General features: G+C 33.4%; 1 protein-coding gene across 1 annotated transcript; it reads right to left on the reverse strand.

Moving 5' to 3' along the window:
• Window positions 1–1,455: 1,455 nt before the first annotated feature.
• On the reverse strand, window positions 1,456–11,729 carry NUP155 (nucleoporin 155). Its single transcript, XM_011025799.1, has 13 exons — window positions 11,297–11,729; window positions 10,926–11,095; window positions 9,970–10,093; window positions 8,666–8,928; window positions 6,739–8,407; window positions 6,449–6,661; window positions 6,076–6,323; window positions 5,559–5,973; window positions 4,877–5,082; window positions 3,972–4,323; window positions 3,255–3,473; window positions 2,712–3,040; window positions 1,456–1,780 (listed from the first exon to the last, which is right to left on the reverse strand). Exons 1-13 carry the CDS (start codon window positions 11,453–11,455, stop codon window positions 1,663–1,665), a joined length of 4,485 nt encoding a protein of 1,494 aa, XP_011024101.1. The 5' UTR covers window positions 11,456–11,729; the 3' UTR covers window positions 1,456–1,662.
• Between the last annotated feature and the right edge of the window lie 7,943 nt (window positions 11,730–19,672).

Below are 19,672 nucleotides of genomic sequence, written 5' to 3' on the forward strand. Positions count from 1 at the left end.
AGTTTTTTTTTTTTTTTTTTAATTTAGTGATGGGGATGTTCCTGACTTAACTTTCACATATTAAAAATAAACTACATCCCAATTAAATCTTAAGAAGATCATCCATACTCATATTAATATGTTTATAAAAAAAATATTTTTTTCATTCTTTCATAATATTTGAACTATAAATAATAATAACAACATGGGAGGTAAACCCACCCAGCGACCAAACTAACCCTCCTACCGTCTCAATGTAATCATTTGGAATTTGTTTTTGTTCCCTTTGTTGCAACGAAAAGAGATGATGCGGAAAAGGTGTATTACAACTGTGCTTATAAAATTCTTCCTTCTTATAGTTTATTTGTTAATGTGATACGGTTTTTTTTAATTATTTTTATTTAGCAATGTATTAAAATAATATATTATTTTTAATATTAGTATATCAAAAAAATATAAAAATACAAAAAAATATAATTTTTGCCCCGGAGAAGCAGGACAATTTAATTTTTGCCGAGCAATAATAATAAAAAAATCCATTTCCAGAAAAACCAAAACGAAATACTTCTCCATACAAGCTTTCGGGTTTTTTTTTTTTTAACAGTGTGCAAACTGCAAAACCAGTCGCAAAACTGCAACACAATTCTTGTGTCGCTGCTCCACAATGTGTGTCATAGAAAGCAGTGGCCACCACATTACCAAATGCTTGGTTTTGTCTCACCAATGCGATTTACCTTTTCTCAGTTGGGAAAACCTAACCACCTCCGTCCCATTGCGATGCCCCGCCACTAAGTCCACCGGACGAGGGCTCTGGATTCTGATTTGCTTGTCAAGCTGGGTTCAAGCTAAACTAGCATCACGGTTTCGTACCGACCCAGATAGTAACAAATCATCATCTGTGCATTCTTTTGGCTTCTCCTGGCAAAGATTAGCAGCTCCATGCACAGACCGAAACAGCTTTATGCTACATAAACGAGTACCAATCCACATGGCACAACAGAGCACTCTCACGCTTTACCTTAGGAGTGAATAGGAAGGACTAGGTGAACGAGAGCAACATGAATTCTTGTGTCTTGGGTTTACAAGAGGTTGGCACTCCTTCGATATTATATTGAAAGTGCAACACTGATTCTTTCCGGTGAGGCTCTATCAGATGTGGTTTTATAACGAAGAGATGAAAGCATAAAAAATTACCAAATTATCTGTTGAGGTGTTGACTAGGAATTAGTAGCTTAGTTTTAGTAGAACAAGTCTTGGATCTTTCTTTTTCTTATCAATGATTGACACGTGACTGAATGGTAACAGTTATAGTTCGTTGACAGTTAGCAGTTACAGAGAGGCTATTCCTAAAATCTGAGAAGTAAAGGCATTGAAGAAATAACGGGTTCATCTCAATAGTTTTACTAAGAAATTCTCTCTTCTTTCTTTGTTAAGAGAAATACACTCTTGACATCATCTTCGAAGCACTTGTTGATATGCTTCTTGGCATCATCAGCCTTCAAATTCGATCCTTGCTTTTTATGTGAACTGGGCTCAATGTTACATTTAAACAATATAAATAAAGGTCAAAGCATAAAGTTGATTGGAGACTTTCAACTACCTCATCTATTAAATTTTTATTTGCAAACTAACTTAAAAACAATAAACCTTTCCATACAACACCAAATATGGAACGATAAAGAATCAAAATCTGTCAAAAGAAAAAGGACTTATCAGGGACTCTTCAAGTTCTCGAAATCCTTGGTAAACAGCTTCGGTCCTGCCTTGGGGAAGGGGCAACCTCCTCACCTCTGTCATGTACCTGCTCATCCCAAGTTCCACGAGAACAGAACGCTCAGAATAAAAGGACAACCCCATATTAAATTATACTATTACTCTTAACACAAGACTCTAACAGATGACTTCATTCTTTCAATTCAGTTCAAAGAACGAAAATAAAGGAGATAAAAGATAAAAACAGTATACAACATCTTAAGATTGGTTCAAGGGTATAGAGGCAGTGATATAAAAACATTCTTGATGCCTCGCCTAATAGTTTAAGCTTTTAAGTTGAAATAATTCTTTGACATGGTACCGGGGCCTAAAAGATCAAATGATCACGAGTTCCAATATTAAGTTCAGGAATGTCATAAGAGTTCATCATAGTATGGCCAACTTATGTTATCTCTTCTATTCCTGCCATGCGTATAAAAATAATACTCTATTGCCCCAGGAAATTAAAATGAGCCGCTGAAAGTTCAAGGAGTTTATAGAGAGATTTTGAGGTGCTAGGAAACTCTTAGAGGTGCTCAGGTTCGTTGATCAAATAACCACATCTTATATCAGTGGATTAGACCTGGATGTTTGAGGAACCCAGTAACCATATCCAAAGGTAACAATGCTAACAGATAATGGGAAGTCCGTCCACTAGCTGTTTGAGTCTTAAAACATTATAATCCTTTAAAATCAATCCCAACCAAATCACTTGTAAGCAGTGCGCCATAAGAGCCAGGTAACTCATGAAAGCACAATTTTTCTAATCCTGAGTACTACCCTTACTCTCACAGCCCTTTTGAATGCATTTAGTTTTCAGGGAAATTCTAACTTAGGAATGAGAAGAAATAAAGCTATTATTTTCCTTTTCGAAACAGGAAGCATCAGATGGTAATCTTAACCCTTTTTTCTCAGACCAAGAAACAGTATAGTTTAACATCTAACATAAAGGCAGCAAGTAGCTGAGAGGACAAGCTGACCTGTTTGCTGCACTTGTGATCTTATCACGAATCCCTTGGTTGATGACTGCAGTTTGTTCCACTGAGAATGATCCGCCTAATATTAATGAAGCACCAGCTGCACTTGTACCCATCCTCTGTGCAAAAACAGACATCGCCCATTCACGGATTACCACAAGCACTGATCGCAGAAGGCGTAGCCTAAGGTTAGGAGACGGCAAAATAGCTCCATTTGATAATAACTGATCATAAGTGTTCAACACAGGTTCAATCGCACCCTTGCAAGCAGCAAGAAGAGCTCTTGCTATGTCTTCATCTCCAACAGTTTCCACCCCTGATTCCAGTCTCTCCTGCATAATGAAAATAATTGTCAATAAAACAAAACCAAATACACACACACACACCAAGGAAACAACTTTTTTGGGATGCAACAAATAAAAAAGAAAAGAAACAAGCACTTGCTTTTAATGCAAGAGATGAGCTGTTTGCACAATAACTTCAAAGTTTTTAGTATAAAGTACATAAATGGCAAAGCACATAAATATTATTGAAATGTGATTGTACCAGTGCAGCCTTCTCCAGGTGAAGACATAAGGTGTCTAAAGGTAGAAGAGCTCCATCTCCAGGATACATGTAGGAACCAACCCTCTTCAGAACCGAACAAGCTTCCACAACACCACCCCTTGAAAGAGCTTGATCAATTAGTCTAGCCCAGGTTTCTCTTACAATGCTACTATCAGCATCACCAGAATAATTTGCAAAGTAAAGCATCTCCAGACATGTCTAAAAGAAGATAAGGAAAGCAAGGACTTCCATTAAAAATTGAAAATTAGAAGCATATATTAAGACTATGAGATCAATGAAAGGCGATAGCTGAATCTTGTTCATCAAACTATTCTTTGAAAATTAGAAGCATATATTACCGATACAAAGAAAAGTAGAATGCTTATTTCATTTCTAAGAACTACAGTGCCATGAACATGTAGGCATGTCATTATGTTCACAACTAGCTAATCCCTATAACATCCAAGATGGAAGTATTCTAGTAGAGATGTACAATTATATCAACACATAGAACAATAAAAATTCTATTGTCTCACACCTAATACCAATCCATATTCATCTCAAAGGTCCTCATTCTCTATCGAGGTCAAGTAACTAAATCTGATAACCGAACAGACCAAGGCATGAAAGATTATAAAACCACATGAAATAGCCTCACTGGCATGTATAACATTTCAATTGGTTTGTCCTCTGAGGATTAGGAAGAAAGAGATTTACCTCCCAAAGTTCAAAAGGAACTGCATATTCATTATATAGCTGAGTTATGCTCTTTAAATCCAATGATAACTCTTTTGCCTTTTCCCTTGCAATTTTTGCCTGCTCTGCTTCAGCATTGCTATCATGAGTTGATCCATTTTGGACAGCCTCAGACATGTCAGATGAAGATTGTAGCCTGGACGCTATAGCCTCCAGTTCATCTTTTATTTTTATTTGAAACCGAAGAACTGCAAGCTTCCCCTCAAGCAAATCTAGCAATCCAGTGTCCATAGCACCCCTTGTAGAACCTACCACAACACCACTGTCACTAGCATTCTTGGCCTGCAGAACCGCATTACTTAGGTATTGGCGCCTGAGATTGACGGAAAAAAAAAAGTCATTAAACATCAACTGTTAAAAGGGGAGCAGCGAGGGAAATTTTGAATTTTTCAAAATGAACTAATGGGCAGTTTGTTTACTTTCAACAACTGCTAAATTTTGTATTGAAATTACTAAACTAGAAAGAAAAAAAGCCTTTAGGCCACGTTTAACCCTCAGAAATACCACATAATATCCAAACTAGTTTACAAATGTAAATATAATGCATTAATAAGAACATCCTAGAAAGGTTAAGCATCGTCACAAAAGAAGCTGAACTGATTGATTTGAGTATATAAAAGTTCAGGAGCAAGGACAATAGGTAATATTTTTTTTTGCAGTACTAAATCTGCAAAGGATGGCATATTCCTTGGTTTTATGTGATTAAGCAACCATATTTGGTGATTTGTTGGTTAAGGGTAGATTAGACTAGTGCCATCATCCAACAAAGTAACAGAAAAATGAGCATCCCAGTTCAAAAAACACAAGCTTTACAACGCTGCAGAAAGTGGCAATTGATAGAGACAGAGAAAGCGAGAAATGCCAACCTTTGTTCAAGACTAGGAACATCTCCAGCATCAGTTGAGCGTCTTTCAGCCAGCCTTAACAACACGTGAGCAGCAAGTATGTGTTGTCTCTTCAGGACATAATACCATGCCAACAGATCAAAACATTTTGCTTGATTAGAAGCAATTGGTGCTCCTGAATGACCAATTGGAGAAGATGCAGGTGTTATGGCAGAAACAGCATGAACCTATGAGACAAAAACAATAATGTTGGATGACATTACCCACAATCCATTTGACAGAAACTTGGTCAATAGTTATAAATATGTTGCAGATACATATACAATCTCAAAAGATTTATTCCTCTAAGAAGACCCAAAAGGGTGAGCTTAAATAAATTGTACAGAACCACTTCGGAAGGGGAACATCAAATAGCAGAACAGAGAAAAAAAGGTAAAATCACACAGAACCCTCAAGTAGAAGCCAAATTGAAGCAACAGCTCAAATAATTAAATCCTTCAATTGGGACCACTTTCTTTGTCTTAACCAATTTCCATCCATATAAGCAGAAAAAAACAAAATCTTTAAAACTTGAGAGATTAGCAATTAATGATGAATTACATGGCACAAACTAAAAAAAAAATGAAGAAAAGTAAAACAGAAAGGACTTAAATCAAAAGGCACCATATTTAAGGGACCCCTGAACAGTCACGTGAAAGAATACCTTTCGTAAAGGTTCCCGGCCACCTCTTTGCAAAAATGGTACTAAATCTGGACCTCCATACTCCAGCAGCTCATTTTCCAGGCCCAAATCAATCATAGTCGCGTATAGGTACTCATGAAATACTCTGTCAGGAGATTGGACAGCAAGCTGAACAATCTGGCATACATATTTCTTCCGAGAAGCCTGATCAAGTGCAGGTCGAGTTGAAGCCGGTCTGACTGGCGATCCAAATTCCTTTTGTGAGGCCTCGCCTTTCAGAGAACGCAAAGCACTGGTAATTATCTCATAGCATTGTTCACGCTGAGCAAGTGCATATTCTCTAGTAGCTGCATCAAGTTGCTCATTGAAAGCATCACCTGCAGGGTCAAGAGCCTGTGCTTTTTGCAGAGGTAAGCGAACCACAGCTTCATAAAACCTGCGTGCCCATCTCCCTTTAGGTTTAAGATACAGTACTCTAAGTGAACATAGACAAATTAACAACACTGGTACCTGGCTTTGCCTTAATCAATAGACTCACCTTAAATCCTCAAACCGTTTGCAAACAGTTCTTAAATCTGCAGATTCCGGAACTTTGCTCAAGAAATTGAAGGCTTCTCTAGCAATATTCTCCTTCTCTACAGGATCTGGAGTTGCAGCAGCTCTTTCGAGACATTCAACAGCTAAGAAAAACTTGTAATCAGACTCCTTGAAGTAGCTTGGACAACCCTCCCGTAATTTCCCACTAATATCATCTACTGTTCCCCTGCCATCAGGACCAGTATAGTACTGGAACAATGAAATTCAGGATAATGATTCAGAATGCAGGCTACCAATATTACATGTGATCTTAAAAGCAAACAAAAGAAGAATTTTAAGAGATATTTTCTAGAGGTTTGCATAGCTTGTTTTACCTCCATTAAGACAGCAATCAGCATTGTAGCCAGGCGATCACCCTCCTCGGAACAAACCAGTTGATGGAATGTCAATTGAACCAGACTTTGTCGTATACTAGCATCAAGCCCCTGAACCACGCGTGTTGTATGATGTTGAGAAAGGAGCTGTAGCAGAAACAGAGCTTCCCCGGATCTAAGAAGCAATTGCCTGATGCACTCCATTGCCCTGACCTGTATTGCAGCAGGTTGTTAAATTGAAAAAAACAAAAAATAATAATAACCATATCTTAAACTCATCGAGCACCTACCTCCATGGCAGCCAATTCTGCAGGGCTATATGGTAGTCGCTGACGTTTATTAGTTGCTCCACCACCATTTGCCTCTACACTTTGTGGATATGTGCCAAATAAGTTTCTCACCATACTTCTGTCACCAATACCTGAATCTGAACCAGCTCCATACAATATAGAACCAGTCAAGTCTCCCAAACCTGCTACACAACCATAAAGCCCCCTTCTCTGGTTCCTTCTGGACTTAAGGAACTTCTCTAAAGAACGAACCTTGTTTTCTAGGATTTGCATAGCCCCAACTGAGAGTCTACATACAACCACTCCATTTTCAAATGAAGCATCAGATGGACCTACATCACCTTTTGAGACGAACACAGGGAGTTCCCAGACAGGTAAAAGCAACCTTGAAGAGCACAAGCAGAGCCCTTCATGAGCACCCGAAAACACAGGCTCAGCCTCCTGAACAACCTGTCCCATGCTAAAACCTCCTGTTGCTGTTCTAGTGTTTGACAGTACATTGCTGCCTTCAAGTTGTGGCATTCCAACAACTCTTGGATCCTCATATGTTTCAGCTGCCTTCTCAGCAACTTGATTGCTTATAAGATTTTCAGAATGCACTATCCTTGCAGCTAGCATTAAACACATTGCAGCTGCCTCACCAGATCCAAAACGATTAAAGAAATCCTCCAAGATTGATCTAGGGGAGTTGGACTCAAACAACCTTCGCAGAATGTCTACGGGCCTGTTGAAAACCACTTCAATCATTCCCATGGTGCTGAAAATGATGACTCTTCGCCTTGGAAGAATATGTTGCATTGCAAGATCACCTCTAGCCCAAAGTTTTATAGATGCTTTTTCACAGGGCTCACATGTGCTTTGGAATCCAAAAAAATCAAGTTCTGAATATAGTGACTGCAACATCACAGCTGTTTCTGGTAACGGTAAAACATCTGCAACAAAAAGCATTCGTCCTTCAACAGGTACCGAAGATACGGTTTCCCGTAAAGCCCGTGAACCCCTTGAACTCGTACCTAAGCTACCTGAAACAGATGTCTGTGAGCTTGAATCCTTGCTCACAATGACAAGAGAAGATGTGGTTGGTGGTGATGAATCAGAGAGGACAAGAGTTCCAGCGGAGTAGGATGCTGTTTCAACTTTTAGTGTGAGATCCTCATTTGGAGTTCTATTGGCAAGAGAAATGGCTCCAAAGGCAAGTCCACCACTGACCCCTAAAGGAGGAGAAGGCCTAGTTGTTACAACTTTTAAACAGTTCGGCTTCTGATGGTTGGTACTGAATCCACCCAAACCTCCAACAGCTCCATTATTGCCACTAGATGGGGAAGTAGAAATGTACATCCTTCTGCCATCTGATAAAACAGCAACAAGGTGCAACCACTTGGATTCCAGTGTGGATAAAGGAGAGATGCAAGCTATAGTTGGCTTTGCTGATCTACTTGGGACTCTTGGGCCTGCTGATGGTCTACCTCCATAATGTGCATCTCTTTGACTGAACAAATTTCTTTCTTCTGCCACTTTCTTCAGCGGACCGTCTCCATTTGATTCCAGAAGATAAACCTGAAGTTTCATCTCTTCTGTCCGTGCATACAAAATCTGTCTTTCATTGTCAACAACCATTTCAACAATAGGATCAACAGCTCCAAACTTGAACACATTTGGTACAACCCACCTGGAAACATATGAGGTGAACTTAATTTATGATGTGGTAGATAAGAGCAAGATTTTAGCTGTCAATTAACTCAACTAGCCCATAAATATATGGTTAAATGAAAGTGGACTTAGCAAGAATAATAAAACCAAAGTAATCATTTTAAAAGTAGAAACATATCAAAAGTCACTTTAGATTGAGCTTAATTCCCATACAAACATAGAGAAGTCGAACTCATCAACATGACATAAATGGAAAGCTCTGAATAAAAAAACATGCCTTGAAATAACACTACCCAATCCAGCTGTCAGACAAACTTTACGACATCGCTTGTGCCATCCCGAACCAGTAGTGTAATGCAACTCATAAATGTGTCCATCACGCCCAGAAAGGAAGATGCGACCCCTATCAGTACACACGATACAGGTCATGGTAACTCCATCAGATGGTACTGTATACTCTGGCAGAGGCTGTAAGGAAACCTCAGCATATGGATCCGCACCATCACCTGACCCGGAACAGCATACTCCTACAAGAACCAACTGAGAAGAACAGGCTGTTAAAGATTAATAATACTGTCAATAAATTAACTGCAACAACTAAAGAGAAGGCACATGCAGAATCATCCATGGACATACAGTTCAAGAATACTTTTCTTTTATACTTCTCTTTCTTGTTTTCCCTTTACTGTTTAGTCTCTTCATGTCAACTTGGAGCACCTAAACCTGTTTTGTTAAGAACCCCCAAGGTGAGACCCGTCAACCTGAATCAGCCAAATAGCTAAGCCTATCACCACTGCCTGTCCTAGACCTAAGGACAGGGTCAGTTGTCACACACCATCACAGGATGAGTATATAATGCCAGGTCCCAGACCATCCAAGTAGAGTTTAAGAATTTCGTTTGTTATAGGATAGAAATTTTGAGTCAACAGGTCCGTCAACAAGTTTTTCAAAGGAGAGAAAGATGAAAAGAGTTTTCAAGATCCGTTCATGTAAGAGATAGCAGATCTTCACCAACAAATATTCTTTCATAAAAAGGTAAAAAAATTAAAAATCAGCACAATCTCCCAGCAAAAGAATAGAAGAAAAGAACAATATGGAGATAAACACATGGGACAAGTTAAGATTCAAGCATTGCATTCACTCTTGAGATCATAAAGCCATCATAGCATCACATTGTGGAAGTTTCACAATAATTACTATGCAAACCATCAACCTTACGCAGCACAAATGACTCAAAGAACTCATGCCTTGAGATCAAATGCACCGTGCCAAAGTTCCCTTATACTTGCTCTGAATTTATTTGATGAAAAAAATAGAATTGAAAATTACAACCAACAGTAGATCTGGGTATGACGTTGAATTTCAATTAACAATAGGGATCTTTAAATCATGAATATAATTCAGTAACCGCACACACAGAGGTAGTATAACATAACAACCAAAAACTAATGGCATTACAGAAAAGTCAATAAATTGTCAATACTCAATATCAAAACAGATATAACTAGATTTTTAACCTGAAAGGTACATTTGAAACAAATAACTTTGCAGAACATTATAGAAAAAATGTTGAGGTACTACCTCCACTGGTGTAGATAAAACCAAAAGATACTGGATAGCTTCAACAAAAACACCAGGCTTAGATTTGGCAAGGCCAACAGCACAGATGGCTTGTTCCTCGCTGTATTCAGGACATTGACCATCCCTAATACAAAAGGAGAACATCAGAGACAAAACAGCAACCATTGGAGAAATGAGAATGGAAACAACTAATAACAACAAGCAGTGGTGAAGGAATTGAAAAGATCCAGCTTTGATATTAACAACAGATCGCGTTTCTTTTATTGAATTTTTTTCCTCTGAGATAGTGCCCACTAATATCTCTAACTGTTATAAACAATGGAACCAGATTGGGAAATATTTGATGATGCTCTGCAATATCAAGTATTTTTGTTCACCTTTTCTTCCATAGAGAGGATTGCTTTTATAAGACAGAGGACAAGAGCAATAAGTTTCAGGAGATCACCAAGAGGTAAATGACATTAGAAATTGCAATAAAGATGGGGAAAGGGAGTGTGCCGATAAAGACCCGCACAAGCAAGATAAGCACCATCAAGTAGCATCTTTGTGTTATTTCAGCCCTTAATGACAACTGTTATGAGCAACCCATCAACAACTCTAGTGAATTTACCTCAATCCGGAATAAACAGAGCAAAAGGCATTCTCAAAAAGAAAAAATTGAGATGCACAAAATTCATATCTAAAACACAGAAATCTTTCCAAAATGAAGGCAGCACTGCAGCATGCCATAAGAGCTTAAACAACGTCGCAAAGTGAATATGAGCATCAATGCAGTTTCATCTATGACCAGCTTAGTACGTGATAAGGGTTTTCTCAAAACCATGTGCACAGACGTGATCTTAACTCACGTAAGCTCGAGAGCTCCATGCATAATAACAAGGAAATTCAAGTTTTCATTCTCTAATTGAAAACTAATATGAAGGAATACATTTTAGAGAATTAAAAGAAGAACTTACCACTTGTCGAAACGCCATAGAAACAAAGAATTATCCACCGATGCCCAAGCCCTCCGTACCTCAGGAAATATTCCACACAAAGCAGTCGCTTCTCCGCCAGCTGCATTATATCTTTCAACGAGCACGGGAGGCAACTCCTGAGTATCCTCCACCTCAATTAAAGGTGGCCACTGCAATGGAATCCAACGGAAGCAAGCAAAATTATTATAATTATTGTTAAAAAGTGATAAAATATAAACTTAATTTTCAATTATTCCCACTCAATCAGTGAGATTTTACTAACCCAGGCAAATAAACCGGAAAAAGAGAGAGAGAGGGGGGGGGAACACATTGCTAAGGCTAAGAAATTTAGAATGAGAAGCGAAACGTGCCTCGCGAGGATGAGTGGAATAAGGATGGCTCGCATATCTAGAAGCTTCTAGAGCTTCTTCGAGATCGATCTGAGCTGCAACCTCTCTACCAATACGGTCACTTACGACGATACCGGCGTTGGTGACATCGCGGATCACAACTTCTTCCTCCCACGACATGTCGTCTTCTCGGAAAACGAAAGAGAGAGAGAAACCCTAGGATCGAGAGTGGGAGGGCGGTCCTTGAAATCTATAGGGTTTTAGGGGAGAGGTGTGGAAAAATTGAAATCCTAAATTAATTTGATTTGTTGTCTTTCTTTCGCGAAATTTGAATTTGGGAGCGGAGAGTTTTTTCTGGAAGAAGGGGAGCAGAGGCCAGAGAGTAATTTTACTGTTCTGTAGTAGGGTTTTATGAGAAAGATAGGATTTTAGCAGTGGCGGGCAAATTAAGCTATTTTTTAAACCTCTTGTTCTCCCTAAAAAAAAATGCTTTAATTTTTAAACCGGGAAGAGCTGCATAGGAAAGCTGTCCGGTTCAGCCGGAGTTTCCTTCCCTTTGCCCTTTTTCCTTGGTCATAAGACCATCTCGTCCCAGCACGTCAAACCGATGACCTGAAACCCGACAAAGATGAGATCAGTTGAAAAACTAGTTTTATTATCTAGATGGTTATGTTTTGAGTTTTTTTCATAAAAAGAGTCAAGTATTAGGTTAATTCAAGTAAACTCTTTACATGTAATTTGGGCCTTTTATTGGTTAACTTGGTCGGATCTTGTAACTGTATCTTTTCTGGTTTTGTGAGTTAATAGCCATCCAAATAATAAAGTATTGTTGTAAATCCGAGTCACCACATGTAAAGTTGTAGACTTCAACTTTATAAAAAAACTCACTTTTTAGATAATTTAATATTAAAAAATGAAATTAAAAAAAATTATTAAAATAAATAATAATAAAAATAATAATCAAATATGATATAAAAAATATTTAAAAATAATGAAATTAAAAAAATAAAATTAAAAAATAACAATTAGAATAACAATAACCAAATTTGATCTATGAAAATTAAAGGATGATGGAAATTTTTAAAAAATATATAAATTTATAAATTATTTTAAATTAAATAAAAAAAACAATAATGAAATTTAAAATTAAAAAAAAAATATTAAAAGAATGCTTTGAAAATTTAACGAGTTAGGCATGGAAGTAAAGAAAAAAAAAAGAAAACAACGAGGAAAAAAGAAAGTTCATTAATACCAGATAAAATATTTATTTACCATGCGCTTACCTTGAAATAGAAAAGTCACTAGACAATTCAAATATTTTTCTAAAAGCCACCTTACATATTACATGAAAGATATAACTATGACCTATGCTATGACGTGTATAATACAAAAATTAATAACTTTTTTAAATTAATATTTATATTTATTAAACTTCTAAGATGTTCATCAATCAATTTAATTATAATAGAAAACGACATGGTGAAAATACAACAAAAAAGGACGGTGAGCACAAATTTTTTAAAAAAATAAGCAATAGTCTAGTTATTTTATTGTTTTTTTTTTAAAATAAGCAATAGTCTAGTTATTTTATTGTATTTTTACAAAATTAAAATACAAATAAATAAATAAATATTTATTTTAAAGATTAACGGGTTATTTTATTATGCTTTAAAATTATTGAAAGATTGATTTATTGCAAAAAAAAATACATAATAATTGTTTCACCTTGTTTTTTTTAGTAAATGTTAAAAAAAATCTCGTAGATTAAATGTAAATGATCAAGATATCACAGTAACACGTCTACTTTGAAATAACAATTATCTGGGAAATTAACAAAATTTAATAGCCTTGGAATAACATTGTTCAACTAGATTCCTATGCATTGTTTGTTGGAGCAATGTGACGATGGTTTTGTTACTCCCATAAAAAAATCACTGAAGTGGTCATCGAGGGCGGTGAAGTATTTCCTATTAAATATTATTTATTATTAAATTAATAAGGGATAAAAGTATTTTACACGTTTTAAAAGTATGTTAAAAAGATGGAAATACCCTTAAAAGCAAAAAAATAATGCAAATAGGTGTTTGGAAGCTTATTCATGCTTTTATATTGTTTTTTTATTATTATTAGGTTGGCTAATCAGTAATTTAGTATTTTAATAAATATAAAATATAGCTAAGAAACAAAAAAAAATTGATGTGTGCAAGAGACGCTTGTGCTCCTTAAAGGGTGCGTTCGACGCCTCCTAAAATCCAAAAAATAACTTTTACAAAGATGATGGAAACACCATGTAGAGATCTTTCTTCCAAAACAACGATACGTGATGGCAGTGGAATGACAATGCAATGTGATGACCTTTTTTCTCTCTCTCTTTCATAAAAAATAATGATAGCCAATCAAAATTCAAAGGCTGCCTCATATTTCTTGAGAAGTCAACTTTGATCATTTTTATTCTGATTTATAATTTATGTTATCGACTTTTTTTTATAAAATTTTAATTTATTTTTATTTTTCAATTCCAATTTACAATATATAATTTTTTTTAACAAAATTATTCCTTGTTTTTTAAATTGTATTTTTTCTTTGATTAATTTTTTTCTTTTAATCTCCCTCTTAAATCAATTTTTTAATCAATTTTGATCATTGTTCATTTCATTTTTTTTCTTATTATTGTGTTAAATTTATTTTTCTTTTGATTTTTGTTTTTCAATAAAAAAAATTAATTTTAATTTTAATTTTGATCATTATTTTTCTAATTATTAATTTTTATTTCGAATCCTTTTATATAGTATTTTTTTAATTTTATTATTCAACATTTAATTAATTAATAATTCGACTCTATAGTTTTTTAAAATAAAATGCTTTCGATCTAATGATTTTAATCATGAGTTTGAAAAGTTAATGGAGGTTAACACTATCTTTTTATTTATTTTATCTTTAGTTTTTATCATTTGATGTTTTTTTTTTCAAAAATAGGCCTTGTAATTCCTTTTATTTTATTTAACATCGTATTATTATAGTCTTATGACTTTTAACAGCGAATTTAGTGGGATAACTCGAGTTGGCTTAACTCCTATTATCCAAGTTATAGATTTGTTATATGAACCTGAGTTAATCCAAGTTAGTTTTTTTTTTTTGTTTTTTCACTTAAATTTAGTTTTATTATTCAACATTTAATTAATTAATAATTCGACTCTATAGTTTTTTAAAATAAAATGCTTTCGATCTAATGATTTTAATCATGAGTTTGAAAAGTTAATGGAGGTTAACACTATCTTTTTATTTATTTTATCTTCAATTTTTATCATTTGATGTTTTTATTTTTCAAAAATAGGCCTTGTAATTCTTTTTATTTTATTTTTCATTATATTATTATAGTCTTATGACTTTTAACAGCGAGTTTAGTGGGATAATTCGGGTTGGCTTAGCTCCTATTATCCGAGTTATAGATTTGTTATATGAATCTGAGTTAATCCAAGTTGGTTTTTTTTTTTTGTTTTTTCACTTAAATTTTATCATTTTGTATTTATGAGTCATGTCATATGTTCCATTTTAAAAAAATATTTTTTTTCATATTATCATGAGATATTTCTTAAATGATATATCTATTGTCATGTTATTTTTTATCATTTAATTAAAATAAAATCATTTTATTTTACCCAAGCATGACATAAAAGCATATTTCAGCCTCAAATTATAGAGTTGATCTACAACTAGTATGGACTAAAGTGGTGTTTAACATCGGAATAAATGTTGTTTTTTAAAATATTTTTTATTAGAATAAATATTGTTTTTTTTTTAAAAATTTATTTGAAAATAATATAATTTTTTTTAAATCTTATTTTTTAAAACCAATATATATAATTTTTTTAAAATCTTATTTTTTAAAACCAATATATATATTTTGAAAAGCACGTTCAAGCTTAAATAACAAAACAGTATATAAAAACAAATCACATTATATATAATCGGGTCATGGTTTTCTATCAGCGGAAGACAGGTACACACATCTCCCATCACCATTTATTTATGGAGGGAAATTGTACTTCATCCCTACCTCTACTGGATTGATCTATTTCATGTACTTTAGTGGGGTAAACTTTGCCATCATAAAAAATCATGAGCCTATCTGATCCTTGTCATGTCGGTCGTGTTGTGTCTTGCTATGCATGTACTGTATGTGTCGCTCTGTATTTGACTTAAAAACAAGTTCATGCTCAATTGTGTTCAAGGGTTAGACTTTCAGCTTCTGCCATAAAAAAACATGCTTTTGACGTTTCCTTTTCCCGTAGCGCTTGCATGGGGACTTGGTTTATTGATCTGGTAGTCTCGAGCTGGTAATTGACGGGAGCATCTGTGCTTGTAGAGGACTAATGTTCTTGCTAGTGGAGTAATGTCATTTCTGCATCCATCATAAATTTCCCAGAAAGATTCTTGTTGCCTGATGAATGCTATATGTGATTTTACTTCTGATTTTGAATGTCAGTTATCTATCTGTTCTCTGCATATGTGGCTATATCGTGTGAAAGCTCGTAAGAAAAGAGAAATGACATTGATTGTATTCTTTTCTACTTTGTTATATATATGATACACTCTCGAATGAAACCTGACAATGACAGTGATTTTTAACAAGTTTCTAGCTGAAATATCTGATTGATTGATGCAGGGTGGGCATGCGCTTCATGATGTGAGCGTTATGATTTTTATAACGAGATATAGAGAATGACGGAAAGACTGAAGTGAATCGTTGTTGAAAAAAGAGAAGCGGCGGCGCCACTGTTAGGGGTTTTTCTTATAGCATTTGTCTGCTGTCGAACCAAGAAATATTTTTTTCTTCAATACGAGGTATGATACGTTTACTTGCTTCAGTTCTTGTTCATGTGATATGTTGTTGAATTAAAAATCTCATGTTTGTTCTTGGCATGAATATATGATTCGATAATATAATTCTCGTGCATTGAATAATCTTGAAATCTGCAAAGTTGAGATAAGAGAACAAGATCACTGGATTTTTCTTTTGTTAGTTCACGTGTAAAGGACAAGAAGACAGACCCTTTGCAGATCGTTGAATTCTTCAACAGAAAACCATGCCTTTCAAGTGTCTGAATCTTGTGAATGCATGTAATGATGAATAAGGATCTGCAGGGCGTTGTGATTCGTGAACATGGGGTGTCCTGAAAGAAAAAGGAACTTGTCTGCGTGGGGTAAGGATGCCTTCCCTCCCTCTGATTATTAGACTTGGAATCTACCTCCACCTGTTTTTTTTTTTAAAAAAAACCAAAAGCAAGAAAGAAAATGATGTTTCTAGGCTAGTCTACCCTTTTTTTTTTTAAGTATTTTTTTAGAAAATAATTTTTTATTATTATTATTTATTTCAAGTAATTTTTTTAGTGTTTTTATATTATTTTAATGTACTGGGATGGTTAAAAAATGAATTTTCTAAAAATAAAACTAGAACGGTTAAAAAATGAATTTTCTAAAAATAAAAAAATATTATTTTAATATATTTTCATTCATTTTTTTAAAATATATTATTATTTGACAAGAGTTTCTTGTATTTTTTCCATGTCAGCAAAAGATATGTAGTTAATTATAAATAAGAAAAAAAAAAGGTGAGAGCTTTAAGTGATCACTGTTTGCATATGTTGCCACCATGGTCAGAAAAATAAAATAAAATAAAAACCTCCTTCCTTGAACCTTGCACGGCCAAGTCTTTCCAAAAATCCTTTTTTTTTTTGTTTTGCATATTCTATCCAAAAAAAATAATGTTTTTTACGTTTTAGTACTCAATAAAAACAATATTCCTAGCATAAAAAATCAAAAAAAATTATTTGCTGCTAGCATTTGAATAAAAATATTTTAAATAAAAAAATTGCATGTGTGTGTATATATATATATATACATAGATTTAATATTAAGTTTATTAAATTCATCAAGAGTTTCTAAATTGCCCTTCGAGCCTTCATATAAAAAAATAAAAAGAAAAATCTATTTTAAAAAAAATATAAAAATAATGATAAAAATTCTTAATTTTTCTACTGTTTTTTACGTGGCCGCCACACCCTCACTCAAAAAAGAACAACTTAACTGACATGTTTTCTTTTAAAGTTACTATTGTCCTAATCTTAAAATCAGATACGAGAAATTAGATAAGAGTTGTGTTAACTTTTAGCAATTTCAATAAAAAATTATTTTTATTACTCAACGTTAATATTTTTTTTAAATCTTTTATTTTCAGGGGTTAAAATTATTTTCTAACTTATTTAAAAACTGACATCAAACTATTCGCAAAATAACTAGAAATTAAAAATTAAAAATAAAATTAAAATAATTAGAATAATCAATGACAATAAAAAAATAATTTTAAAAGAAAATATATAGTAAATATAACTTTTTATAAGAAAAAAATGCTACAAGAATGATGACATTAATCTTTTCTTAAGTATATCTAATTCTCTATCTGAAAATTTGAAATCAATGTTAATTTTTTAAATCCCTAACTTTCTCTAATCACAGGGTGATGGCCCATTTGCCTACACGGCCAACCGCATTTCAAACAGTGGCTGGCCGTGCAAAAAAACATAATTTCGGGTAGATAAATGGATATACGGTGATTATTTGTTATATATAATAACGGTTATTTTAAAAATAATTTTTATTTAAAAATATATTAAAATAAAATTTATTTTTAATATTAACATATAAAAAATAAAAATAAAAATAATTCAGAAAAAAATTAAACTTTTTTAAATGTTAATATTTTATATTTGGAAGTGTAATTGTAGTTGTTTTTCAAATAACTTTTCGTGATAAAATATATATTAATAATTTTTTTTATTTTTAATAGAAATATATTAAAATTATTTAAAAATATTAAAAATATATTAATTAAAAAAAAATAAAAAATAAAAAAATTTAAAATCTTTTTAAAACATTTTTAAAATATAAAAACAGTTAAAACAGAAGTATGACATTTCAACACAGGCCGTGTATCTTGTAAATGTCTCCGCTTAGCTTTATACTTGGCATTTGCATTTGCGGAATTATGTCTTTGAAGTGACTGTTTGTTTTTATTTTTTGAAAATAAAATTATGATTTTTGATTTTAAATTAATATATTTTTAAATTATTTTGATACACTACTAATATTAAAAATAATTTAAAAAAAAATAAAAAATACTATTTTTCATATATTTTTAAATAAAAAATATTTTAAAAATTAACATCAACCACGATAGTATACATCATATTTTTTTTCCCCTGCCAACCACGATAGTATACATCATATTTTTTTTCCCCTGCCTTGGCTTGAGTTTTGGGACCACAGTGCATTTCCATCGACTACTATATTTTCTTTGCCTAGATGCTTCAGGCAGTGTTTATAATTACAGTAATTATCATAATTGATTTTTAAAGTATTTTTTAATTAAAAATATATTAAAATAATATATATTTTTTAAAAATATTTTCAATATTAAAAAATAAAAACTATAAAAAACAAAAACATCAATCTAAATAAGAAAAATACTTTTTAAAAATTAAAAACACCTTTTAACCATAGAAATAAATACACTCTTCCTCGTTGGAGTTGGACAAACAACGAACTTTGCATAGCCAATTTTCCCTGTGCCAGAAACGACAAATTGCTCCAAGGAAGCGCAGCATTCTTTGTTTCGAAGCTTTAGCTCTCAATATTCTCCACGCAGGGGTGTCCTAAAAACTAATACCCATCCATCATTATTAATTACCACACGATTTTTTTTTAAAAAATGAACTTCGCTAGAGGAAGGGCTTGAACCTTCGACCTTGTGGTTAACAGCCACACGCTCCAACCAACTGTAGGTTTAACGATCCCAATAGTTAATGCGGCTACTCCAGCCGCTCGGCGAAAGAAGTAACATATTTATATAATGTAGGTTTAACGATCCCAATAGTTAATGCACTGAGACGCAAGTGAGAGTTTAAGATTTAAAGTGTTTTTTTTTTAAAAAATATATATTAAAATAATTTAAAAATATATATATAAAATATTTTAAAAAAAAATAAAATTTTCCTAACTCCTGTTAGGAATAAAATACCAAACATGATCTTAATTCTTGTACCTGCAACCTTTGATTTGTGGTATATTAATCATTATTGGATAGGGTTGATAATGCATTCGGCAATCCAATGTTTCATGGTGGGAAAATAAAACCCACAAGCCTAAATAAGAAAGGCACGTGAAAACTCGGTGCAGTTTTGGAAGTAACAACCTTATTAGAGAGTGATTGGTTTTGTAATAACATGTACGTAAAAACTCGGTGCAGTTTTGAAAGTAACAACCTTATCAGAGAGTGATTGGTTTTGTAATAACATGTAATCATTAAAATATTTTTTAATTTTTAAAATTTTATTTTTA

This window comes from Populus euphratica, unplaced genomic scaffold (assembly GCF_000495115.2).
Source record: "Populus euphratica unplaced genomic scaffold, PopEup_1.0 scaffold1.1, whole genome shotgun sequence".
In the NCBI taxonomy this organism is placed as follows: Eukaryota; Viridiplantae; Streptophyta; class Magnoliopsida; order Malpighiales; family Salicaceae; genus Populus; species Populus euphratica.